This window comes from Macrotis lagotis, chromosome X (assembly GCF_037893015.1).
Source record: "Macrotis lagotis isolate mMagLag1 chromosome X, bilby.v1.9.chrom.fasta, whole genome shotgun sequence".
NCBI lineage: Eukaryota > Metazoa > Chordata > Mammalia > Peramelemorphia > Peramelidae > Macrotis > Macrotis lagotis.
The window spans coordinates 619,244,761-619,271,405 of record NC_133666.1 but is presented as its reverse complement, the minus strand read 5'-3'; the positions used below and the strand labels follow the sequence as shown (position 1 = coordinate 619,271,405).

Genomic DNA, 26,645 nt, shown 5'->3' with positions numbered 1-26,645 from the left:
GACTATCACTAATTCACTATGATAGATTGGACAAAGTACTTCCCCTTCCTGTGCTTCTGCTCCTTTGTGGAAAATGAAGGGGTTGGATTCCTCTTACTTATAATATTCTATAGTGATGTGAGTAAGGGACCTGATTCTTGGCAAGTTCATAGTGAAAATCACTTATTTGGGGGAACAGCAGAAAGGTCCCAATGGGTGCCAAGACTGTGTGTGTGTGTGTGTGTGTGTGTGTGTGTGTGTGTGTGATTGTCACCTCATCACAGTAGTCATTCTCCCATAAAATAAGCTTCAGGAGAAGGTGTGTATGTATATCACGGATAACAACTGTAGATGGAATGAAGACTAGATTTGGCTCATTAAAACAATACCTTTGGACTGTAGAAGATAACTTTGAACTTCTACGTTCAAGCTGTTTCTGCTGAATCTGGCATAGAATGCTTTTGCCCTAAAAAAAAGGGCACAGCATCCTAGAATCTCGGTTGTCTATCCTAAGTTGATTTTTTTCTCCACTTAAAAAGCAAGAACAGTGCTTTTAAGTAGGGCCAACTTTAATAGAGCATTCTATTTATTGGTTAGGAGAACATTGAATAGTTGAATTGAAAACTCTGGATGTAAAACTGCAAATAACATTGTTAGTAGGTTGGGTTGGAGAAAGAGCCACACTGCTTTTATACTTTATCCCCTCGAGATAAGTAATTGTGTTCACCTAAATCCCATTTCCTTGGTGATTCCAAGCTTTAGGGAATCCCTTTGGAACTCCCACTACCTTCAGCTTGTCCTCTGGTCTAGTCTGAAACTTGCCCACCTTTTTTGTGTCACGTTATAACAGAGGGTGAAAACAATCAATAATCCAGTTCTTGGTTACTTCAGCCCAGAATCAAAACCAACCAAAAAAAAAAAATGTATCTCTTTTGCTGATTCACCTAAACAATATAATACAGTCCTTGAACCAAGATATGTGGGCCTAACCTTCTGTTTCCATATTCCATGACTCTTACCCAGACTAACTTGTACTGTATGATAACAACCATAAAGATCAGTACTCTCTAATCCTCAACCAGAAATCCAAACACCTTTACATTTTAGCATCAAATATCCTTTGTCCTCCTTGGGTTTCCTTCTAAGGGGGACATTTTGAAAGCATGTTGTTACTATAATTACAAATAAGAGTCTAAGGGTATATCAAAGTACCAACATTTTTCTTTTATGGTTAACCAACCATCAGAAATTTTACAGCCTTATTAGCATGGAGCCAGAAATCCCTTAGCACATAAGTAGGAAAAAGGAGTCTGGAAAAACTGTATTTAGCTATAGTTTATGTGTCTGGTTCAATTTCCAGTTTCATGGTAGAAGTTTAATGCAATTTAAGCAAAAAAAGTCAACATTTGCCCAAACCCATGCCTTACCAGACTTATAAACTCATGTGTTTTTCAGACTTTTGGTTTAGGGACTGAATGTAGCTCTAGGCTTATAAAGACTTCTTATTCCCTGTCATTGAGACGGTGGGTTCTTAAAGGCTTTGCAAGGAGAAAACAGTTTGACTGAGCCTGTTGAGGTGGGAAGGTACTCAGAATAAAGGCCCCCTTTCCATGGTGGTCATTGTTGTAATTATCACCAGTCTGGAGAGGCTTATAACCAGAAAGTTGACCGCTATTAGGGCTAATCTACTAAACTGTCTGCAAGCACCCAAAGAAGTTATGATTTGCACCTTTTTGAGGATACATACTGACAATCTTAAGTTCTTGAAGAAATAAGCTGTATGTCTGTATATGCATATATTTTTTTATATTCCTTCATTGTAATGGCTGTTATATTTCAAACCTATATCCTCTCCACGTTGGTCCTTAAGATGCTCTATTGTTTTGCATTATCTTTTGGGTGCTTGTCCCTTGCCCTAATCTTAACATCCTTATCCCCCAAATATTCTAGGGCCAACAATGAAGCAGGTAGAAAAAGTGAAATACGGAATACAAGTTCAGAGAAATCCAGAAAAGAGTACAAATTAACAGTTGAAAGGCATTAGATCTGCTGCTATATGGGCCCTAAATAGACAAGTTTCTGAGAGTCTGCCTTGGCCAGCCACAGTGAGCTAGACTTTTGGCTTTATGACTGGGTGGGTGATGTCACTGCCTTCTTGGGGTCACAATGCTCTAGACTTCTTGTGGGGTAGGGAGGCTTCTAAGGTCAACATTCCCCCTGCCACTTGCTGCTGCCTCCTCTGCCCTTGTCATCCTTACATTGGTGAGTGTCAGGATCTCCAGTGATCAGTGAGAGATGGGGGACTTTGAGCTTACTTAGAACCAATCATTCCTTTTACAGGAACTTTTGTTTTTTGACTTTGTTTTGTTTTTAGTTCTTTGTTAACTTTTTCATCCTTGTTAATGTTAAAAAGCTATTACTTCTCAGTGAGCATTTACTTTCTTTTTCTCCTCCTATCTCTCTTTTTCTCCATCCCTCTCATGCTTTAATTCTTTTTTTAATCCCTTCTCTTCATTTTTTCTTTTTCTCTTCTGTTTCTGAGTAAAACCCTTTCTTTCACATATTTAAGAACAAATTTTTAAAAATATAGGAGTGTCTACACATTCTAGATTTGGATAACAAAAGAACTCTTCAGAATTCAAAGGCTCTCCCTTCCTCCAGAGGAAATGGGGGCTATGATTATTTTGCCTTTTATTGGAAAGAAATGGGAAAAGAAAAGATAGATACAATCTGGATAGCAGTGGGTTTAGGATTAAACTTGTAGCAGCCTAGCAACCTGGATGGCTTTCTGCAAGTCACTCATGTCTTTTCTCTGCAGAATTGTTCATCTTTGGTCAATAGGACTGAGGTTGAAGTTTTAGGAACCTGTATATTATTACATTGGCTCCTCAGTGGAACCCTAGAGTGTCAAAAGGCAATCACAATGTCATGAGACTTAATTGAAACAGCAACCCTTATCAAGAGCTCTCATGTGCCAGACATTTCTCCAAAAAAGGCGGCCCAGGAAACATCATGCAAATGGGCACAGAGCTGTAAAAAGAGGAAATGTGACACGTTACAGCTAAATTCAAGCCATAAACGTATAAATTATTTTTAAATGACCTTAAGCTTCTTTGATATTAAAAAGCACCCCCTAGCAGAGAGAAAGATAGCTTGAAAAACATAAACTCCAAGAGTCAATTCAAATTGGTTTCTCAGAGCATTTTACTGATACATTCTCTCAAAGCATTCCAGCTTCTTTGAGGGCATATACTACTTAAAAATTTTATTAAATTCCTTATTCTAGCTTAAGTCCTTACAATTGCAGGAACTTGATAATTTAATATATTTATGTCTGACCTTTTGCCAAAGTGCCTCCCTTTCCCTTCAACACAACATCTCAGATAATTGGGTAAAACCCACAACCTGAAATCAGTCACAGTAATAAGAGATTTCAGCAACTTGTTGGGTTGGCATTCTGGGAAATAGTATATTTATATGAGTAATTGCATATCCCAGCAGCATCTTTTGCTGTAGAGGCCTGTTGAAATAGAACTCTAGAATGTCAGAGCCAAAAGAAAGTGACCTTAAAAAGAATCTAGTTGAGAATGCTTATTTGTTAGAAGAACCTGAAGCCTAGAGAGGGAAACTGACTCAAAGCTGTTGGGGGCAGTCAATGGTTAAAGTCAGAACTGGTTGGGGCCCTCAGATCCCAGCTTGGCACTCATTCCACACCAACCTCGTGGGTGCTTGATTAGCACGATGTCCCTACAAACCTGTTCTTTATTTAGAACACAGTCTGACTATACAGAAAGCAGCTAACCCAATCTATCCTGTCTCAACACTAGAGATATAGCTTCCATTAGTCAAGTTCCCTCTGCTGATGTTGCAGTTACAAAGCCTACTGTGCTGGAGAAGATGTGTTCCTTAAGATGGTACTAATTCTCAAGCAGAGCTTTGAGTCTGTATAAATACACATCTCTGTGCAGAAACCCCGGCAGACTTGTGGCCTTGAGTTTAGTGCTTATCCTCCTCATTGAGAGTTTTCCTATTGTTATTGGTGGCATAAGAGTCATCTTTTCCAATTAGTGAGTGAGCCCTTGGACTTCATTTAAAATTTAAGAGCTCCACCCTTGTTATTCTGAATTAATCAGGTCTCTTTGGCCTAGGTAATTAGTGTGTGTGAAATGTATAAGCATGCTACCAGTTGTCCACTCAGGGTCCTTTAGAAAGCTGGCCCCTGGACATTTCATGCCTTGCCCATTAAGCAAGGACTTCTTTTTTCCTTTGTTTTTTAATCTACTCTTACCAGAGCCTTGTAACAGGGTCGTAATAACTTGTCAAAAGAAACGTCTTAACGTGTATCCTTGGTTTGTTCAGCTATGTTGCAACTACCTTCTTGTGCTTACCTTTTAATGCTGCCTCCTTGGGAAGATGAGGACAAGGAAGCCCTCCTGCCCGCTGGAGACGGTCTGGGAGGATAAACATAAATACGATGAAGCTGAGCGGCTATTCTACGAACGGGAAGCCACACAGGCCGCCGCAGCCCAGGCCCAACAGCAACTAGAGGAAGTGGTAAATGGCCTCAGCCAGGATGATTCAGGGGACAGCAGTGGGCGGGACACCAAGAAAGCCAACAATGGGAAGAAACAGAAGAAAAGGAAGCGTTCACCCAAGAACCACCCATCCCAGACCAACCTGGCCCTAGTGGGCCTGTCAGCCGACCCGGTTTGGTTTGAAAAGCCACTTTTTGACCAGGCAGAGACTTTCTACCGCAAGAAGCTTGCAGATGCAGTAGCTTCACGTGGCCTAGTCCCCATGGAGGCAGCCTCAGCCACCCAGATGCACTCAGCACTCTGGCCAGAGAAGGCAACTCCTCGGGCAGTGGTGGTATCCAAGCCAGGGAAGACCCTGACGGCACCCTGCATCCATGGGGGCCGTATGGCCTGCCACCATATGGCTTGTGGCATCTGGGTTAATAAGTTCTACTTTGACCGAGCTGAGATGGCATTTGTGGAGTGGACGCAGGCGTCTACACCACCGCACTCCCTGGACATCTCATCCCCACAGTTGCCACAGGACACAAGTGTGGCAAGTGGGAGGGGCACCCCAGACGAAGGGTATATGACAGCTGTAACTACTCCTGCTACCCCAGGGCCTCCCATTAGAAGCTCATCCTTTACTGCCTGCTGGCCCAGCCCCCCAGCCAATGGTAAACCCCAACTTTTTAGTCTTCAGGCAATGATGCAGGAAGTTTGGTTGGAAAAGCCCCAGTATGATGATGCTGAGAGATGTTTCTATGAGGCCATGTTTGATGGCCACCCTCCAGGGAAGGTGAGGCTACAGGAACGGGGTGGGCCACCTGATGTGGCACGTCGGGCAAGGAAAGATAGACGAAACAGAAATAATGCAAGCAAACGTATTGGTCCAAAGCGGTCAGACCCCATGCCCTCCAAAGAAGTAGACCCTGCTTTGCCCTATTGGTACTTTTTACACAAGGATGGTGAACCTCCATGGCTCAACAAATCAGCTTATGATAATGCAGAATCTCGCCACCATGCTTCTGAGGCCCTCCGAATGTCATGGCGAGCAGAAGCACCTCCAGTCTCACCAGTCCCTGCCCATCGACCTCCTTCCCGTGCTGTCCCCTCAGCATCTACACCAAGACCAAAGTAGGAAAAGCTTATTGTATGGTAACCATTTCTCCCCTTCCTCTCCCAGGTCCCACTTATAGTGGATGGAATTTAGTCATAGAATTGGGAGGGTAGGGAGCAGCATCAACTCCCTCTTATACTTGTTCTTTCCTCATCCTTCTCTCAAGTAATCTCAGTTCTAAGAAACTGTAACCCAAGTTGATTGAAAGAGGGAAAGGGGAAGAATGAGGAATTACTAAACCATATTTTGGAATCTATGTGCTTTATTGGCTCTGTAATTTGTTTCAATTGCTATGGTTCATTTAAATGCCTCAATATATTAGCAAAAGAAACAAACAAAAATAATGAGTGGGCTTAAATCAAGTCAAGATAGGGTGTTCTGGGAGGTTGAAATTCTTTCCCTTAGGTAGTAGTCTCTGTAGATACTGTTGGGGAAACTCGGGATTACTTGATTCTTGTCCTGTGCCAGTTTAAATTCTAGCTGACACAGAGGGCTCTGGCAGGTAAGTTAACCAGGTGCATGCCCCCTGATACAGGCTTCTTTGGGGAGACCAGATCTCAATTTGGAGGGGAAAAGAGAAGTCAGAAAACAAATATGTCTAGTACCTCTTCAGGTCCTGCTGGGGGGAAACCTTGAGCTTTCTAATCTTCAATAGATAAATTCTGAGATCCATTTTCCCTAATCAGATACGTTATCCTTTTTTTTCCTGAGCTACTTCTTCCTTTCTGTTTCAGTGTTATTGACAACATTTGTTGAGCAGTATTTCCCAACCCAAATTTTCTGCAGATTAGTAAAAAAGTCAGATTCTGTACTGTTTCGTTGGCAGTTCTCTAACCTCTACCTCAGGGATAGGGGAATGAAAGTAATGGAGAAAGAGAGCAACTGGAAAATGGGAGGGGTAGATTATAGGGTGAAGAAAGCATCTTTTTTTTTTAATAAAATATACTGGTGGATCAGTAACAGTGTGCCAGGGCCCAAAGCTGCCCATCATTGCTCATTGCAAACTGGTTGCCATAACTCACAGAAAAGGGTTGGGAAAAGGTTGGATAAATTTTGCACTGTTTTGAATAGCAAGAATCTAAACTCTTGATATTACCCAGGCTGAAGCTGGTGATATCTGTTTCTGGGAAGGGGTGGGACATAGTCATCAGGATTTCCAATGAGTCTTTTGTATTCTCAATCCCTTTTACAAAGATGTGATCTTAAGAGAAGTCCTCCCCCCTTGGGGAACTCTTGAATCTATTCTGAGGAAATAAAATTAGTTTAAGTCTTAAATTATACTGTCAGTATTGAGCATGCACAATAACAAGGGTTGAAGTAGTCTGTCATAAAAAATAAGATAAGATGCTGCTAAGTACATAGTAAGTTTATGCCCAGTTGTTGAGATTGTTGGCTTGAGGGGTGGCTAGGTGGCATAGTGGATAAAGCACTGGCCCTGGAGTTAGGAGTACCTGGGTTCAAATCTAGCTGTGTGGCCTTGGGCAAGCCACTTAACCCCATTTGCCTTGCAAAAAACTGAAAAAAAAAATTGTTGGCTTGAGTTGGACTTTGCAGTTGTAAATAGAATGGGAATGAATCTAGGAAAAAGGGATAATAGTTACATGGGGCAGGCAAAAAAAATGAGGGATAGTCTAGTTCTAGGTTGGTGAGGCCAGTCTTCTGGAGTTTCAGTAAGGGTGTGGGGAGCTTAGAAAACCAGGAAGAAGCACTTAGATTATATGTGAAAGAAAATAGGAAGCCATATGACATGACTGCTGCTTTTGGGGGGGGGGGGGAGGAGTCCTAAGGATTGAGTATAATAAGTATCATCCTGTCTAATAGATAACATTTGTGTTTTTTTAGTAGGGGTTTGGAGTTGATGAACTCTGGATTCTTCCAAACTCTGGGATTCTTTGATTCTGTGATGAGAACAGTGTTGTTTAGAGGAACGTATAAAGTCAGGGAAGTAACTGAATTTTTGTACCAATTGAGGCTTTGAGTCAAGAAGACCTAGATTAGGATGGTGGTTATAAGTATGATGTTGTGAAAGGAAAATTCATAGGGCTTGGTGATAGCATAATGGAGATGAAAGAAAAATCAAAGATAATTCTGTGACATTGTTTTCTAGGTAAGCGGAATAGAATCCCTGGGGGAGGACTGAGTGTGTGTATCTCTTTGTAAGTAGGAGGGATGGGGGGGACTGGCTGAGGTCAGTGCTATAGCAAGAGGAAGAGAGGTTATGACCTGAGAAGGGAATGGCAGATGCCATTGGGACCATTCCATTCAGCTAAGGGCATTCAGTTATGGATGAGTATAGTTTTCTTCCAAGATACAATAGGCTAGACCAACAAGAATAACGGGTGTCTCTAAAGATGTAGTTGGGTGGGGAGGGGTTCAAGCTATCATTTCTCCTGATCCCCACCTCATACTGATGATGAAACGGAAAGTCCAGAGAAGGAAAGAAATCTACCCAAATGTTCACATTTGGTTAGTGAAAGGTAAGCAGAAAGGATGTGATGACAGTATTAGAAGACAAGGTTCCTTCTCTTCTAGGGCTCCTGTTTGTTTTCCCTACTCCCTACCAGAGCAACAAGTGGCATCCGCCAGTGGGAAGGGAAGGAAAACTCCTCTCAGCAGGCAAGTTGGCTTGTGGGGAGCACACACGACTTTGTACTCACCTTGGGATAGGGATAGGGAAGGGGTTTTAAAGACTGAGACCAGCTTGGCCAGACTGGGAATATGAAATAACACTGAGGTCATTGGGTAACTAACTTGTGGCCTTTCTAATGTAGATAGGCAATGGCTTTCCTTCCCAGAGATGGCTGGGTTAAGAGAAGACTGGGAAGATGAAGGAATGAGAGAAAATGTGTCTCTTAAGGGCAGGGTTCTTCATTTCCTTCCCAAGTCTGCCACCCCTACAATCTCATCTTAGCTCTGCAGCCCAAGACCTCAGTAGGGAGGGAAAAGGAACCTTGAGAGGTTTTGTAGAAGGTGGGTTTGGGATGAGTACTCCGACTACCTCAGGTGCTCCTATACATGATAGCAACTACCTGAAACAGTGTCCAGAAAGCAGGGGGTGGGGGTGGGGGTGGTTCTGCTGGCTTCTCCCCAGTCAGATCCTGGTTTCCTTAAGAAGGAAGTATTTTAAGGAGGATGTTGATAGCTTGAAGGGGAGGGAACTGGACCCCATGCCAAAAGATGTGAGCCTTTGAAGAGACTTCAGAATGTTTTTACTGTGGAGAAAAGAATGGCTATCACAGTGCAATTTATGGACAGCATGAGGCAAGAGCAGTGGGTTGGACCTGGTGGAGAGAGAGACTGTGGTCTTCGTTTACTGAAGCTGGGATGTGTGACCAGAGTGGATTTCCACCTCGCTTGGAAGTAGGTGATTTCTTGTCAGAGAAATGGTAAAGGGATCCTCTGTTCCAGTATGGATTTCACTACATAATTTCTGAGATCTTCTCCAGCTCCAAGAGTCTATGAGAAAAAGGGTCAGGACATGAGGTCATTTTTGAGACCCTGCTTTGAGAAGCCCTATCTTCCAAATTGCCTGTGACAGCACTTTGTTAGAATTTTTTCTTGGCATGGATTATATTCCGTCATGGTGGGGTGGAGGTGTGTATGGAAGGGAAGGGAAGGGAGTGCAGTTTGCTAGGTCCAGAGTTTGGGTGGGAATGGAGGAGCTTATTATGAATCTTATTGGTGGTTCATATCAGGAGATTCATGTAATTGGTGTCACCCCTACTTTGACATTCTTACCATTTTTTTCTCTGCAGGAAAATGGCAACCAGCTTCCTGGTGCATGAGAAGATCTGGTTCGACAAATTCAAATATGATGATGCAGAGAGAAAGTTCTATGAACAGATGAATGGTCCTGTGCCCATTTCTTCCCGACAGGTAATAATAGCTCAGGACCAGAAGCTAGGGATGGGGTGGTGATTCCCTATCTTCTGATTTGTGGAAGAAAGGGAAGGATGCCCTTAGGGTGCTCTTTGATTCTCATTCTGCTAGATAGTTTGGGTACTGTTGAAGTGGGAGGATTTGCAACTGGAGGACTTTCAGACTTCCACTTTATTTTCTTTGACTTTTGATTTCATCATTCGTGAAATGATTTGGATTAGGTGATCTTATAACTGTAAATAAGATTTGAGGCAGCAGTAGATTGGGTGAGCAGACTTGAACCATGGTGTTCTTCCTGGGCCAGCTGGAAAGAAGTGTTGATGCAGATACAGGAAGCATTAGGTTGTATGTCTGGTTGCTCAATTGGGGTAAAAGTTTGAACTCTGGAAGGATTCTGACCTCCCTGCCTGCTCAGGGCAGGCATTATCGCAGCTGGCTCAGGAGTTTGTTTAATCCAATAGTGCTTCTCACATCCAGCACTTAGCTTTCTACATAATAGGAATTTAATGAATGCTGAGCTGAATCTATGCATTTTATTCTTAACCCAAAGCAAATCACACTTATGAGTGTGGGAATCTAGGGAGCAACAATAGACAAGAACCTAACTGCAGCCACAGCCTCAATGTCCTGGAGTCTTCTCTGGCCATATATAAGTGACTACTGAACAGGAGCTTGCTTTGCTTCAACATAATACTGCATTTCTATCATCTCCCTGGCCCCCTTAGGTGTGGTCATGGACTATTGTAAACGTTACCTGGGAGTTACTGGACATGTCCCCAGACTTGGCCAGGTGTTGAATCTCTAGTCTAAATGTCTTCAAGTCAAGCCTTGATGCTTGTTTTTCCTGACTTGCTATGGTAAGAGAATGATATAGGCTGGTACTGACTGTGTTAAATGAGACACCTACCTGGTTGCACTTGCAAAAGGGGATTAGGAATAGCAAGAGGATGCAGGCCCTTGGCCCATTGCCTAACCATTGAATAGACCCCTCTAGTAAAGAACTGAGTTGTGGCCTAGAGCCATGAGAGCCAGTCAGAGATTGCTAGAAGGTGGAAGTAAATGTCTCAAAGCCAGTCTTTATTTTAGTGTAAGGGAAATCATTGAGCTTCCCTCACACCTTCCCCACTACCTTGGGAATTTCTATTTCTGGGTGTTCAGAGGTGGGAAGAATGTGGCAGTAGACATGTCAGGAAGAACAGGATGAAAAACCACTACCCTGCAGCTGCTGTTGCTGTTTCCTCTGGGGCATCAGTCAGGGCCAATGTGTTGTCCAGCACCGAATGCTTGCAAAGGGCCTCGATACTAACCAGAAAAAGAAAGTTCTTATGGCTCCTGCTTCTTTTCCACCAATCAGTTTCTATCTATGCCCTGTCTTAGTATACTTTTTTCCCCCAAATAAAAAATACATGTTGGTTCTTTCTGCACTGTTTGCAGGAGAACGGCGCCAGTGTGATCCTCCGTGACATTGCCAGAGCCAGGGAGAATATCCAGAAATCGCTGGCCGGAGTGAGTACCCTATGCTCGCACCAGCTGGCTGCCTGTGGCGTCCTATTGTGTGCCTGTGCCCACATATGGTTGGCCTCTGCCACTATCTGTTGTATCTTATAAACATTTTTATTACCTTTTTTTGAAGTAAAGAGGACAAGGTGCAGTATTGTTGTATTTTCTGTTTAGAGAGGAGGGTTTCCCCTCCCCAGACAGCAAACTGGATTTGAAAAACTAAATTTTCAGACACACACACACACACACACACACACACACACACACATCTCTGTGTACTTTACCCTACCCCCTGAATCTCTGAAATATTTTTCTCCTCAGATTCTCTTGAGTCTTGTCTAATCCTGTAGGTTTGTATCCCCAGTGCCTTAGACCTTCAGCTGGGTATGCCCTTGGGGCTCTTCCTGTTGCTTTTCTGCAGGGCTGAACTCTGCTTCTCTCTCCCCCCTCCATCCTCCCTAAGGACCCCATAGAACACAGCTACCTTTCCTCTCCTGTCTCCTCCCTGCAAAGGAAGGGTGTGTGCACAAAAAAAGACGGCATCCTTTCTTGGCTGACAGCTGCTGCTTTGCCTTTCTGGTTTGATCTTCTCCCTCCTGTGCCTTCTACCTCCTGAAAGAGGAAATTGGTTGTTTTGGATTGGTCATGGGATCAAGCTGGGGAGAACCTGGGCTGCTGACACGATAATTGGTTTTTACTTTGAAGCCTAGAAGAGTAGACTGATGTGTGGGTGGGTCATTGGGGAATATGTTGCTTTTATTTTCAGTGAACTTGACATCCCTCAGTCACTTGTCATATATTTCTTCAGTGAGTCTTGGATGTGGTCTGGCTATGGTTGGGTGGTTGGGGTAGAGAGGCATAGCTTCAAGGAAGAGATGGCCCACAGGCGTGGATACCTCAGCCCGTCTGCTATTGTTCAGGCTGATTAGAATACTGAATGTGCAATGGTTTTTAAAGGAGGGGGTGCATGTAGATCTGTTTTCCTTGTTTGTATCTGCATAAAATACCTCCCTGAACAACTGGAAGAAACCCTAGCTGACTGACATCAGTATCCTGTAGTGGTATCTGTCTCAAGATTATTAATCTCTTCTGGATGTTAGTTATATTAGCTGTTGTAAAAATACTGCTTGTGCTCTATTGAAAAGAGACAGACTTTAGGGGCAGCTTTAATTGAAACTGGTGACTAGTATTGAGCTTGAAGCAGGATATCAGGTAGAGATGGAAACCACTAAAAGTTTTTTCATGGGAAGAAAAAGCACTAAAAGTTCTTTCATGGGGAGACTTTAAGAAACAAGAATTCTGAAATTCTTTCCTTTCTACTGGGATTGCCTCTGGCTAGTTCTGGAGGCCTGGAAGCATACTGCTTCTCCCAGAGCTAGAGGTCCTCTGACCAACTGAAAAGAACTGTTTGTGTTTGACTTGTTAACATATTTCTCCTCACCATCTTCTCCTAACTAACAGGAGAGTGCCAGTGAAAAAAGTGCTGAATTTGGGCGTCCTGGGTTCATATCCCATCTTGGCTGATTTAGTTCGTTTTCCTGTACTCTGGGGATTAGATGTTCACTCTCTAGGATATACCTAGCTCAATCTTGTGGCATTTAGGCTTTCTGAAGGAAATGACACGAGTCAAGCCCTGAAAGATGCAGAGTAGTTGAATAGATGAAACAAGGCTAGATGGCTTTTAGATCAGGGAGAGTAAAAGCCATAAGTGGGAATGAGGCTGCAGGAGCTGGTCTGACTGGGTCAAAGAAATAATCCAATGGGATAGAGGATTGATAATTTATCAGTGGTGCCCCCTTGTGGTGGTGTGTAGGACTCTGTCCTTTTAAATCTGCCTCATCTTTTTTTCCCCTTTTTTAAATGACCCAGTTGTCTGACAAATCTGATTGTCCAGAGACTTCAGAAGATCTTTAGAAATATCCTGAATCTTCTGTTTAGTAATTTTAGTTTATTCTCTGCTGCTTAATTTCTTTGCAGGAAACCAAAGTATGATGATCCTTGGGCATGGTGGTCTTTTCATCAGATACCTGGTTTTGTGAGGTTTTTAAGTGAAAGTAGAGAATTCAAATGAAGCCTCATAGATTCATAAATGGAGCCAGAAAGGACATTGTTGATCTCATTCTGGTCTAGTAGTATCAAATTCAAATAGAAAGGCTCCTTGTAGGCACTGTACTCCGGAGTTTGACCTCCTGACCTAGACCAGCACCCAGTATCACAAACCTTATTTTACAGATGTAGAAACAAGTTTTATGACCCAAGACTCATCCATCATTCTACTACCCCACAAAGGTATTTGGTTTTTAATGAGGTCTTTCTAGTCAAACATGAACTATGTTGGAAACAAAAGAAGTCTAGACCTTTACTTACTTCTCTCAGGAACTGTCCCCTTGGAATCACCATAGGAGAAATCCTTAGCTGAGAAGGGCATAGGTAGCCTGAGAAGAGATGGTGGGCAGTGAGATGGAGAGTAATGCAGGTTGAGTTAAAGAGTTGGCTTGCAGCAGTGAGAGACCACCAAGGTCTAGAAGCTCATTTTGTTGTGGACCAGGTCAGAACAGTTGTGTTCAGGGGGAACAGGTAGGAGTTAACAGAAACTGGTATGGGCTAGAGTGGTGATCCAAAAGAATGCTCAACAACAGAATGGGGGAGCAAAGGAGCTCAAGGGCATGAGATGTCGTTAGTTGAGCTGGTTAGTGTCAGATAAAGGTTTTGAAAGAAGAATTAGACCAAAGCACGGGTGGGAGTGGGAGATGGAGATGGAGAGACTTGAGATACTGGAAGTCTGAATGAGGAGAGAGAGAATAGTATAAAAGAGGAGGGAAAGCCTAGGGAGGTGTTAGGATCACTGAAACTTCAGGGCTATAGATTGTGGAGATAGAGCCCTTGTGATGATGACAAGCTCAAGAGAAAGGGAGGGAATAGAGCAAGCATCTATTGAGCACCCACTGAGTGTGCCTGCACACAGAGGAGCCTCCCAACAACTTGGCAGAGGGGGCAGGCAGAATTTCAGACCTTGGCCCAGGGTCACACAGCTAAGATATGAGACCTCATTGGAACACAGAGTAATAGACCCAGAGTCAGGAAATTCTATCTACTGTGCCACCTCCCTGTGTCTGACCATCCCTGTCTGTGATGGAAGAGAACAAAAGTGCAGGTTGTGAGATGTGAGATGTTTGAGTGGCTGAGAAATAGAATTTCAGCATGTCAATTAAAATACCCAAAGCAAAAGGGCAAGCTTAGAGAGAAAGATGTTGGCCAGGCCTTGGGCTTCATGAGAAAGTAGGGAGGTGGAAAATCAAAGGGGAGAGAGTGTTTTGTTTTTTAAAGAGGGAGAATACCTCAGGGTTGAAGTAGAGAATGGTCATCAGAATATGGACAGGATAAAAGAGATACCCAGTGGACTGTGGAGCATCCCACTCACATTCCAGCCTAATCGTTGATTAATTTCCTTCTGACATCCAACTGAGGAAAAAAATAAGGAATTACAAACAAATGCAAATATTCTCAAAAATGAGATTAATTGAATTCAACCCACAATTCACCCCCCTACCCCAGTCAACAAAGAATAGTTTCCTTCCACTTTTCCTCTGGTGTCCCTTATTGTTTGTTTAGTGCCCTTCCTACCTACCTCTCCCCTACCTACTACCCATTTAAGTGTGTGTGTGTGTGTGTGTGTGTGTGTGTGTGTGTGTTCTTTAAGACATTGCCCAATAAACATTGAAATTCCACCACTTTAATTCCACTCCTTGATTTTACTTTAAATGAAAAATCAACCAATACTGTAAAAGTAAAAAAACCACAATTATTAAACACCCACAATGTGTCTCCATCTTCAGCATTAAATCCTGCTTCTAAAGTAAAGCTGCTTCTAAGTAAAAATCAGATTTCTTCCACTCACCTAGCTTGTAACTTCAGGATCACTTGTGTTTCCCTCTTCCTCACTCACATTTAAATAGTTGCTAAACCTGTCAATTATTCTTCCCCTCCTCTCCACTCTTCAAGGTATTAATTAGCTCTCTCCTAAATTATTACAGTTGCCTGCTGTTTCCCTGCCTCTGCTTTATTTTTCTCTCCAGATTCTTCTGTACAATCTTTTTTAAAAGCAAAACTTATGATTTTTCCCTCTACCAGAAGCCTTCAATAGTTCCCCACTGGCTACTGGGTTAAATTCTTACTCTAAATTCTGACATTCAGGAGCCCTCCAAAGTTACTGAATATTCTCGTTTCCGAATTGGAGAAGCATTAGAAGCCATTTGGTCTGACCTGAGCAGGTACCCCCCCCCCAGCATTCACTTTTAAATCATAATTCTTAAGTAATCATCTAATCTCTACTTAACGATCTCAGCCCTGAGGGGATCCATTCCTCTTTTGGAAAACCTTGATTTTCTCTAAATTTATGAACATTTTATTGAACCTGGTTTCGTTCTTTGGACTCCATCAGAAAAATTTTGATGGGACTCTGAATCTACCTGTCAGTGCTTTGTTTCCCAATACTCCCTATCTATGCTCCAGCAAATAAACCAGCTTTTGGATCTTATTTTGCTTCCTCCTCACTGTTATTCATGTCCTTCCCTTTGAGTGGAATATTCTTCCCGTCTCCCATCTCTAAAATGGCCTGGAGAGGCACCTGGCAGAGCTAATTGACATACAGGACTTTGGACAGAGGAGCTTCAGATCATTCAGTCTCCCTCAGCCTCAGCTTCCTCATCTGAAAAATAGCAGTACCTAGAACATTTGCCTTAACAGGATTATTGTGAGGCTCAGAAAGAAATAATCTAAGTAAAACTAAAATCCTACTTATCCTTTTTAGTTTGTTTTTCTGTGTTTGATTTTTGACTGCCCTGATTTTATATAAATGTGGTTTATAATATAACTACATATATGTGGAGATATATATATAGTATTTGCAGGTCTGCATAGAAATAATACATATGTTATAGTTACCAGAGAACAAACAAGAATACACAAATACACTCTCATACCTGCATATCCATGGCAGAACATCTACATGCGAAGAGAGCTAGCCTTAGAGTTGGGATACTGTGAATTCAAACATTTCCTCTCACTGATTAAGTCATTTAAACTCTCTATACCCAAAGCAGCTATTTATGAATAAGTTGAGTTGTTGATCTGCACTAGTGAACTCTTATTCAAGTGAAGGCAAAATGACAGATACCGTATCACCCTTGGAGTTCAGTTCTAATTACATCTTTGGGTATAGTTTTCATGGTAAAAAAAAGTGCCTTAGTATCTTGTCCTTCCAAAGCTCTCCCCATGGCTCAGGGATTGTTTGTATAGTCTTTGACCATTCCTGGTTATCATTCATTCATCCATCATGCCATGCAATGGCAGTCTATTTAGGGAGAAGTTTCTCTCCCAAAATAGAAATGGTGGCTTGTGAATAGAGCTGAATTCATACATTGATGGTATTTCTGAGGCCAGAAAGGAGATGAGGACTGTTTAATTGTAATTAACTATAGCTTAAATTTTATTTGGTCTCTATAGCCATAATTTCCCATTTATTTTTTTTTTAAAGTGCTTAATAAAAGTTTCAGGACAAAGTTCATTGCAGACTTGAGAGGTTTCAGAGGGACTCATGGAAGAGAAGGGATTTGAACTAAGACTTAGAAGAATGGGCAGGACCTCTAAAGCAGAAGAGGGCTTTTCTAATGAGTGTGTTGTCTAGAAAAAGCAGGAAGATCTGTCAGTCTGTAGCAGAGGGTTTATGGTGGAAAGGGAGGAGAGACTGGCTTCTAAAGGCTACGGGTCTATCTTCCTTAAACACAAATCCCAACTGTGTTTGTTGAATTAATTTATTCATAGATGGATTGAAGTGAAGGAGTTTGAACTTTACTCCCGAGGCCATGGAATACTCTGGAAGATTTCTGAGTAATGTGGTGATAATGTTGTGGACCAGTGTCAGGAGAGACTGTAGTTAGTAAGATTTCTCCTTGAGACTTTGTCAAACAAGGGGAGAAGGTAATGATCTCCATGAATGGGAAAAGGAGCCCGTGATTCCTTTGTTACATTCTGCCCACCTTTCATTCCACACTTTATATATAATCACATATATCTAAGATAAATATCTTAGAGGAATGGTTAAGGAAGAGCACGACTCCTGTGGCTTCATGTAGCTAGCTAACAAGAGAAAGCAGCAGACAGACCTGAAAGGAATGGTATGTATGGGAGTAGGGCCTGGGATTCCTTGAGGCCAGTCATTTAGCTGGGCACTGGAGCCCTTGCCTCTGAAATTTGCATGTGTGTGCATAGATCAAACACTTTTGCACCTAGGGGAGTCAAAAGCCTATTGTGGCTGTTCTAAGCAGGTGTTAGGCCTGTGGCCCCAAGTGTGTGTGATTGGGCAGGCTTGTCTGGATCTCTTCTCTTCTTCCTGCCCCCCCCCCCATCATCTTGCCTTTCCTGACCTTTGTCTGTATGAACCTGTCTCAGCAGCCTCTGCTTTAGTTTCTGTCCTGTACCTCTCATCCTTGAATCTTTTTCCCCTCCCAATTTCCAGCTCAAGATGGTGCTGCAAAGTCCCCCTGAGACCCTGAGCCAGGCCGAATCTGGTCCTGTAAGTCATTTCTGGGGAGGGAAGGGAAAGGGCTGCTCACCCTCAAGGTTCGTAGCTCTTGAGAGAATCCAGGCCAAGGCCACCCCCTGACCCTTGATCCACAACCTAGTACCCCTAAGGGACGGGTGTTTTTCTGATCTTGTGCCTTCCAAATTGACCAGATTTCATATCCTCAGTTTCTTTGTTTTCTATTCTGTGACTTTCGTATCTTTTTTTCTTGCTTTTTAAAAGAAAGGGAGTTCAGGAACCCTAATTTTCTCTGAACTGAGACTTAATATAAAGTAGCAAAGGTCTAAACCAGGGTTCCCTTTTTGTTGTTTTTTTCTCCTGTTTTGTCTTGTCTGCTTTGATGAAGATTATATTTTTTATTCTAGAACAAAGATTGTCTAGTCACATCACTAAAACTTTGCATGAGGAGACCATAGTTGTGAGATGGTTTCCTGACACCCTTCAGCCAGGTTCACATCCTGTGGGTTAAGGGGAGATTCCAGTGATATGGTGGAAAACCAGGTTCTCCTGGCTTCTAGCCCCAGGTCATAGATGATCAAGCCTCCATCTATCTGTTTAGGTCAGAGTTGGACAGGCATGTGATTAGAGTTTCCATACCTTCCTTCCTGTCTTCCACTTCCCAATTCCTATAATCTTTATCTTTTATTGGTCAGCTGCATGCTGGACCTGGAATTGAGCTTGTCTTTATTGTGCTGGACTGATGCTTCTGCTAGGACTGGGTCTTGGGTGGTCTGGCAGCAGCACACCCCTTTCATTGTAATGCAGAGATGGCAGACTAGTTGTGGGTGACTGTAGGGACAGAACTTGGCATCTACCTTCCTACTCCTTTAAAGCTTGTTCCCTCAGTCTTGGAGAGAAAAGACCTGTACATGATTGGGTTAGGTTAGTTTGGGATTTTTTTTTTTTCCTTTTGAGGACAGAGGCAGGAGGGAAGAGGAAGGGGTTTTATAGAAGAGGAATCTCTTGAGTTCTCAGTGAGCTGTCAAAAGAATAAAATGAATTGTCTTTATTGTGTTCCTCTGCCCAGTAGCATCATTTTTTCTGTCCCATCTTTCCCGACTCCCCTTTAGGGATTGGGGTCTCTTTCCCTTTCCCCCTGCTTCTTCTGTGACCTTAGAAGACTTCTGACCCAACAACTTAGGCCTCCTTCCTATTTCTCATTACAGAGTGCAAACACCAGCTCTTCCAGTGGCCCCAGTGGGGACCATAGTGAGCTGGTCACCAGAATTTCCAATCTAGAGGCAGAAAACCAGAGCCTTCGAAGTGGTGAGTGAATGAATATCACCCACAACCTATGGGTAAAGGAAGTCTGCCCTGTCCCTATGGAGCAACATTGCTTGGGGTTGCTCTCACCTAGTAATTCCTTCTTCCTTTTACAGTGGTTCAGGACCTGCAGCTTACCATCTCCAAACTCGAAACCCGGCTGTGCACCCTGGAGAAAAGCTCCCCCTCCCACCGTTCTCTGGCTCCTCAGACTCAGGTGAAGGTTTACCTACCAGCACTAGGACTTTGTTTGTTTTTTTGCAAGGCAATGGGGTTAAGTGGCCTGCCCAAGATCACACAGCTAGGTAATTATTAAGTGTCTGGGGCTGGATTTGAACCCAGGTACTCCTGACTCCAGGGCCGGTGCTCTATCCACTGCATCACCTAGCTGCCCCTGGGACCTAGTTTTGATCTGACTTGCACTGGCCTCTTTTGTACATAGCACAGATATCACCTCCCCAGGTCATAGAACAGTGCTGTTTAGCCTTTCCAACTTTTTCTCCATCTTTGTTTATCCCAGCATCGACATAGGAGTAGTTATCAAAGAAAGTTTTCAACATTGATTTTTCTGTAAGATTTTAAGTTGCACATTTTTTCCCTCCCTTCCCTGTCCCCTTGACAGTAACCTGAAATAGATTATGCATGTTAAGCATATTTCCATATTAATCATGATGTGAAAGAAGAATGAGAATAAAAAGGAAAAAAAACATGAGAGGGGGATAAAAGACCATAAAAAGCATAAAACAAGTTTTCAAAAATGAATGTTGGTACACTTTGTTATACTTTCAAATTCCATAATTTTTTTTTCTCTGGATGTGGAAGGCATTTTCCATAGTGAAGTCTCAGAATTGTCTTTGATAATTGAATTGTTGAGAGGAGCTGTGTACATCATAATTGATCATCTCACAATGTTGCTGTTAATATGTTAACATTCTTCTGATTCTGCTCACTTCCTTCAGCATCAGTTCTGTCTTTGCAATTTTTTCTGAAGTCTTCCTGGTCATGATTTCTTACAGAACAATGGTATTCCATAACATTCATGTACCATAGTTCAGCCATTCCTCAGTTGACTGGCATCCCCTCACTTTCCAGTTCTTTGCCACTACAAAAAGAATAGCTATATATGTATGCTTGTACATGTGGATCTTTTTCCTTTTTCTAGTTATCTCTTAGGGATGTAGATCTAGCCATGGTATTGTTGGAGCAGAGTATCCACAATTGTATTGCCCTTTGGGCTTGGTTCCAAATTGTTCTCTAGGATGGTTGCATCAGTTCACAACATAAAGGCCTTATTGCCTTTGGTCTATTCACATATATCTTTTATGTAGCTGCCCAGGTGATATGCCTATTATCATTCCCTCCCTCAGCCTGGCATTCAAGGCCCCACAAACCTCTTGTTTTGTGTCCCCATTTTTCATGCTTTTCAGCAGTTGGCTTCATTTATTTACCTGGACCTCAAGCTTACTACTTCATTTTTACCTTCTCCCATCTTTCTCTTCCTGCAAGGCTTGACTCAAGTGCTTTCTGTAGCTCTTCTTGATATCCTCTCTGTTAGTATTCCTTAGAGCACCTCCTTTTAATGTGTGTTGCATTGAATTGAATTGTGCTTAAGATGGAAAGTGATTTGAGAGTGGAAAGTGGAATCTGATGCAAGAAGGATCCACTGGCTAGGAAAAATAAACTTCAGATGAGAGAGAAGGAAAGGCCTTGGATGATCTTGCAGGTCATTAATATCATCCCAGAAACCTTTGGATTTGTCCCTCAGGGCCCAGCCACATTTTTCTGATCTTTTTTCCCCTGACTTTCTGATCTTCTCTTTTTCTGTGGGGCAGCATGTGTCCCCTATGCAGAAGATAGAGCCCACCACATCACCTGCTAAGAAAGTGGCCACCCCAGCAGAAGATGATGAGGAAGATGATGATATTGACTTGTTTGGTAGTGATGATGAGGAAGAAGACAAGGAAGCAGCCCGGCTTCGGGAGGAGCGGCTTCGGCAGTATGCAGAGAAGAAGTCCAAGAAGCCAGGGCTGATTGCTAAGTCTTCCATTCTTCTAGATGTCAAGCCTGTGAGTAGAAGACTGGGTTTGGATGAAGGAAGGGGGCAGAACAGGAGTAGTTGATTGGACTCTGGTGCTACCGTGAATTACCCTCTGTTGGAAGGAAGGGAAAAGAACTAGGATGCAAGTTCTTCTAGGAAATCTTGATTCTTAGCCCTAGCTCTACCACAGAATTGCTGTGTGACCCTAGGCAAGTTACATCTAGTTTTTTTTAAACTTGTATTTTACTGTGAATTGTAGAGAAATTTCAGCCCTTTTAGCTGATATGAAGGTAAAATGAGAGAGTGGATTCAAAGTCTAAAGCTGTGGAGCATTTGTCCTCAGGTGAAGATGATTCCTTTGTGTGGGGTGGTGGGAGGAGCTATGGAGTCTGCTTTTAAAAGGAAGCATGGAAACCCACATTCTTTGGCACATTTTTTTTTTTTTTTTTTTTTTAGATTTTTGGCAAGGCAAATGGGGGTTAAGTGGTTTGCCCGAGGCCACACAGCTAGGTAATTATTAAGTGTCTGAGACTGGATTTGAACCCAGGTACTCCTGACTCCAGGGCCGGTGCTTTATCCACTGCACTACCTAGCTGCCCCTGGCACAAATTTTTTTGACAATATCCTTTTTATCTCTAAAGTTAATATTTAGCTTTGGTTATAGAGCTCAGCACATTTGTGATATGGATATTCTAGGGGTAGATATAGGTAGGATATACAGGTTTGGCTCCTTCTCCAAATAGATAAGGACTAGCTGACCCTTTTCCTGTTTCTGCCAAGTGGGATGATGAAACAGACATGGCGAAGATGGAAGAGTGTGTCCGTTCCATACAGCTGGATGGACTGGTCTGGGGAGGCTCCAAGCTGGTGCCCGTGGGGTATGGTATTCGGAAGCTGCAGATCCAGTGCGTGGTAGAGGATGACAAGGTGGGCACAGACATCCTGGAAGAGGAGATCACCAAGTTTGAAGATTATGTAAGTTCTTAGGAAGATTGCCTTTGGGCCTCTGGGTGTGTTGCCTGTATGTCCATGGTCAGGCACTACATTTGGAAAGCATTGAATCCCAATTCTTTACTCCTTTTTGGACATGGGCCCTTTAACCTCTTTTAATCTCATTTTCCTTATCTGTAAAATGAAGGGATTAGACTAAATGACCTTTACCTCCAGAGATCTAAGGATTTGTCCAGCTCCAGATCAAAGAGCCTACATCTAATAGCTTTTATTTGAAGCCAAGCTTGGACAGAGGAAGTATTTCCTGTTGCTGATCTTGTCTTGTGACCTTGGAAGTTAGGGTCTGAGGCTTCTAGTGCTAGTTCTTCCACCCACCTTAAGCAATTCAGTTCCCTGAATTTTGCCTCAGTTTTCCAGTATATAATATGAAAATATTGAATTTGACAGCCAACTAAGGATTGATCTATAAGACATCTTGCCTTGGATTGTCTGGATTTCCCTAGGCAGGGGGATAAAAGAATGGTGGGAGTAAGGAGGATGAATGGAAATATAAGATTGCAAGCAGTTCATTGGTCATCATTCTAATCGGTTCTGTCTGTCTTCCCATTTGCAGGTGCAGAGCGTTGACATAGCTGCTTTCAACAAGATCTAAAAGACCCCTGAATGTGTGTGACTCTGTAACCAAAATAAAGGCTGAAATTTGAGGTGCTTAGGCCTGTTCTGGACTGGGATCTTTAGGGAAATAGGGGGTGGGAAGGGCAACCTCTGAGGAAGATAGAACTGAAACTCTGACCTTCCCTCCCAGGGAGGAGAATAGGGCCTTCCAGAGATGCTTCGACTGGATTCGGGATAGATAATGGAATGATAAAGTTTGGCCTCTATTGTGGCTAGTCCTCTGAGCTGACCAGACACCAGAATTCTCCACCCCACTGGGATCCAGCAGGTTGTGGAAGGTCAGAGGCTATAGAGTGTGGAGTCTTAAAAGTGAATAAATGTAGAAAAATGGCCAAAGAAACTGCTGCTTCTGTTCGCTTCAAATACGGTGACTTTTCTAAGGCTTTAGCCATTAAGGGGCAGGAGATGTACCTGGCCGGTAGTGGGGAACTAGGACCTTTGAACACTTGTTGCCTAGAAGTGGAAAAGAGAGTCCCTTCTGGAAGGCTGGGAGAATGAAAAATGCTCCTGTTTGGGGGTGGGAGCGGGGGCAGTCTGACCTGTATTTTAATAGAATTGTATTCTTTGTAATTTTAAAATATTTTGAGAAGTGGGAAGGGGTGCGGGATCCATAGACTTTACCAGAGGGGTATATTGTCTAGTGGAATAATGAGTCTGAGTAAAAGGTTCTCTCCCCTTTCTCCTCTTCCTCTGCATACTCAATTCCACTGTTGAGTATTTAGTCAAGACAGAGGACAGCAGGGTCGTCCTTTCTCTTGATCACTACAGTAGCTTTGTCTTAAGCCTTGGTTCTGACAAACTGCCCTAGGTCCCAGACTGCTTTGGGAAATAGATGTTCCACACATAGGATCAGTGGTTCATAGATTTAGAGTTAGAAGGGACTGCAGACATAATTGACGTCTCTTTTAAAATAAGGGAACCAGGACCTGGAGAGGGTTGAAGAGACTTGATTTTTGCCCCAGACTGTCTTCTCTTTGTACAAGTGTTTCCCCTTCTGTTTCTCCCTCTGTCAAAACACATTCCATCCCTCATTTTCAATCTCTCCCTGTTTGCTGGCTCCTTCCCTCCTGCCTCCCGTGTTTGTTCATCCTTAAAAAACCCTCACTTGATCCTTCCATACCCACTAACTTTTGTCTTTTTATTTTATCCTTTGTCATTCGATTCCTAGAGCATCTGGATTCTCACTATCTTATTAGTCCCTTTTGATCTAGCTTCCTACCTCCTCATTTCACAGAAACAGCACTCCTCCCTGGGGCCAGTGATCTTATTGCCACATCCAGCAGCCTCCTCTCAATACTTGTCTTCTGTCTCAGCCTTTGACAGTGTCGATCACATTCTTCTCTTGGAAGTAACTGGTGGCCCAATGGATTGTGGAATGGAAAGACCCGAGTTCAGATCAAACCTCTGAAATTGAGGAGCCATGTGATCCCTTTATGTCTTTCTTTTCTCAGCTGTCTCCACCTGCCTTGCAGGCTTTTTTGTGAGGAGCAGATTAGATGCTTGTGAAATCCTTTAGTCCATCCCTGGCATATGGTAGATGCTGTATCAGTATTTTTCCCTACCTAGCTCCCACCTGGATTGTCACAGTAGCTCTTATTTTGGAGCCATATAAGGGCTCACAACGACTTGGAGTTTTCTGCTTTTAATGGGGTGTAAAATAGGAAGAACAAATTTGGAAACAGCCCTCCCAGGTATTCATTAGGACTTGGTTTGGGGAGATGACCTTCCAACTCAGCATCTTCTGCTTTATTCCTTGATTTCTGGGGAGGGAGTGGGGGACAGGAGAAGAGTTGGGGTATAGAAGAGATGGGGGTATATGCATTGAGCTTTGATCTTTCTGGGGAATAACTGAAATCTAAGTCATTTTCTTCTTAGGGGAGTTTGGATTCTTTGTTTCTGTTGTTCAGTGCTTCACCAAGGAGAATGCCTTAGGTTTTTCCCTAAGGAGTGCAAAGTCTATTGGGCTCAGAGGAAACAAGAAAACAGAACTGGGAAAAAGTGAGTTCCTGAGTTTAGTCATCCTCTCTAGGAGTCTGGCCTAGCCTGGTCTGGCTATGTATGACTTAAAAGAATCTAGCGCCAATGACTCCAGGCAATGAGGGTCTCTATGAGTGTGATAGAAATCATGGATTCAAACTCCAGCTTTTCTCCCATGCTGTCAGGTTCCCAATCTTTGTGGGAATGGAAGAGAAGAAAGGGGGACTGAGAGACTCTTAAAAACAACTTGCATTTGCATAGTTTCTTAGGTTTGTAAAGCATTTTACAGATCTTTTATTTTAATTAACTGTAACTCATAGAACCAATGAGGAAACTGAGGCACTCAGAGATTGTTACTTATACAGATTCATATAGCTCCTAAGTATTGGGGAATCTGAACTAAGGTCTTACTAACTTCAGATCAGGAATTTTATCCACTGTGTGTATCTAAGTACTTCTGGAAACAAAACCTGGGGTCCAATCTTTCCTCCAATCTAAGTGGGCAGCAAGGGAAACTCCTTTATTTGGGAGTCTAGGACTTAACTCTGTCTAATTTATCCTGTCCTAAGTTCCCTTTTCTCACAGACTTTGAGGAAAGGACTCCTGTTACTTGAAAATCTAAACTTCCAACAGTTCCCTGTTCCCTCAGTGTGTATTTGGAGTTAGGGTGGTGACCAGCCTTTATTGTTGTGCCAAATCAAGTGGAGGGGAAGGGTCTCTGCAGGGAGCCCCACTGTTAGCCCTTTCCATGGGGGTCTTCAGCAAGAGGGAGGCACGAAGCTAGGAAAGGACACTTTTTAATGGCACTTTTGCTTATTCTCCAGGATCTGTGATAAAGCCAATATTTGAATCAGTTCTGGCGCCTGATCTTTCTACCACCCCTTGAATAGTTTCATTTCCTTTAAATACCTGCTGTATACAAAGTCAGAAATGAACTCCCTTTTAGGAGCTGGAATTTTGAGATTCCTTCCAGCTTTGAGGATATCGATTCAAGGGGCCTGGGGTCTAATTCCCCCTTTCATTGCCAATCACTTATCTGTATAACCTGAGGCAGGATTTTTCTGGGCATCTGTATTTGCAGCTGTGAAAGGAGAGGGTATCCTCTAAGGTGGATCCCTTGAACCTCTAAAGCAAATCACTGGCTATTGCATAGATGATTGAGGTGGGGTGTTCTATTCCTAGGTACCTTGAACATGGTAGACAATAAATATTGATTGAATTTAATTGCAAGATTATTAATGATAATCCACGAATAATTTACTTATTGCCAGTAAAGCCAAAGTAAGACAATAGAGGATCAGCTTTAGGATTTGGAAGAACTAATAGGTTCAAGGCCCCCTCTCTGACAAACAATCATGAACAATTCTCAGCACCTCCTGGTCCCTTCAGGCCACTTCTAAGTTTGAGAAGAGTTGCTGATCTTTATTGTTGAGAGAATTTGCACTCTGGAAGCTGCTTACACTAATAGAATCACAAAACCCAAAACATGTCTACCCTCCCCCTTTTCCAAAGTACTCTAGGAGCTGTTGGGGCACAGTATTTTTCCTTTGAGTTCAAGTCCCAGTGAACATGGAGTCTTGTATTTTTCTGCAAGACTTTACCCTATTGAAGCAGTAACCAACCCTGTTCCTCCTAGAGCCAGGAGGAGAGGGATTTTCTGAGGATTTTGGATCTTAAGAGATTGTCTTGATATGTAACTGGCTCAGAAGGAAAGGAGACACCACTCACACCCTTAGGTGACCACAGAATTGGGATTCCAGTCTTTTTTTTTTTTAAGAAAGATTTTATTTTGAGTTTTACAATTTTTTCCCCCGATTCCTGCTTCCCCAACCCCCCCACAGAAGGCAGTCTGTTGGTCTTTACATTGTTTCCATGTTATAAATTGATCTCAGTTAAATGTGATGAGAGAGGAAATCATATCCTTAAGGAAGAAAAATAATGTACAAGAGTTCAGTATGATAGAATTGTAATTTTGTTCTATCTATGGATACAGATATATTCTCCATTGCAGATAGCCCAAAATTGTCCTTGGTTGTTGCACTGATGGAATGAGCAAGTCCATCAAGGTTGATCATCACCCCCTGTTTACTGTTTAGGGTATACAATGTTCTGGTTCTGCTTATCTCACTCAGCATCAGTTCATGCAAATCCTTCCAGGCTTCTCTG

General features: G+C 42.7%; 1 protein-coding gene across 4 annotated transcripts; it reads left to right on the top strand.

Moving 5' to 3' along the window:
- Positions 1-476: 476 nt before the first annotated feature.
- On the top strand, positions 477-22,531 carry EEF1D (eukaryotic translation elongation factor 1 delta). 4 transcript variants are annotated; one of them, XM_074202961.1, is made up of 11 exons: positions 477-2,241; positions 4,339-5,630; positions 8,146-8,229; positions 9,369-9,489; positions 10,927-10,998; positions 17,510-17,566; positions 18,742-18,841; positions 18,955-19,055; positions 20,671-20,904; positions 21,657-21,851; positions 22,441-22,531. In XM_074202961.1, the coding sequence occupies exons 2-11, from the start codon at positions 4,393-4,395 to the stop codon at positions 22,477-22,479; spliced, it is 2,241 nt and encodes a 746-aa protein (XP_074059062.1). In that variant the 5' UTR covers positions 477-2,241; positions 4,339-4,392; the 3' UTR covers positions 22,480-22,531. The 4 variants fall into 4 exon arrangements, with proteins under 4 accessions (XP_074059062.1, XP_074059061.1, XP_074059064.1 ...); XM_074202960.1 differs by having other exon boundaries at positions 482-2,241; positions 4,393-5,630; XM_074202962.1 differs by lacking the exon at positions 17,510-17,566 and having other exon boundaries at positions 504-2,241.
- Positions 22,532-26,645: the final 4,114 nt, after the last annotated feature.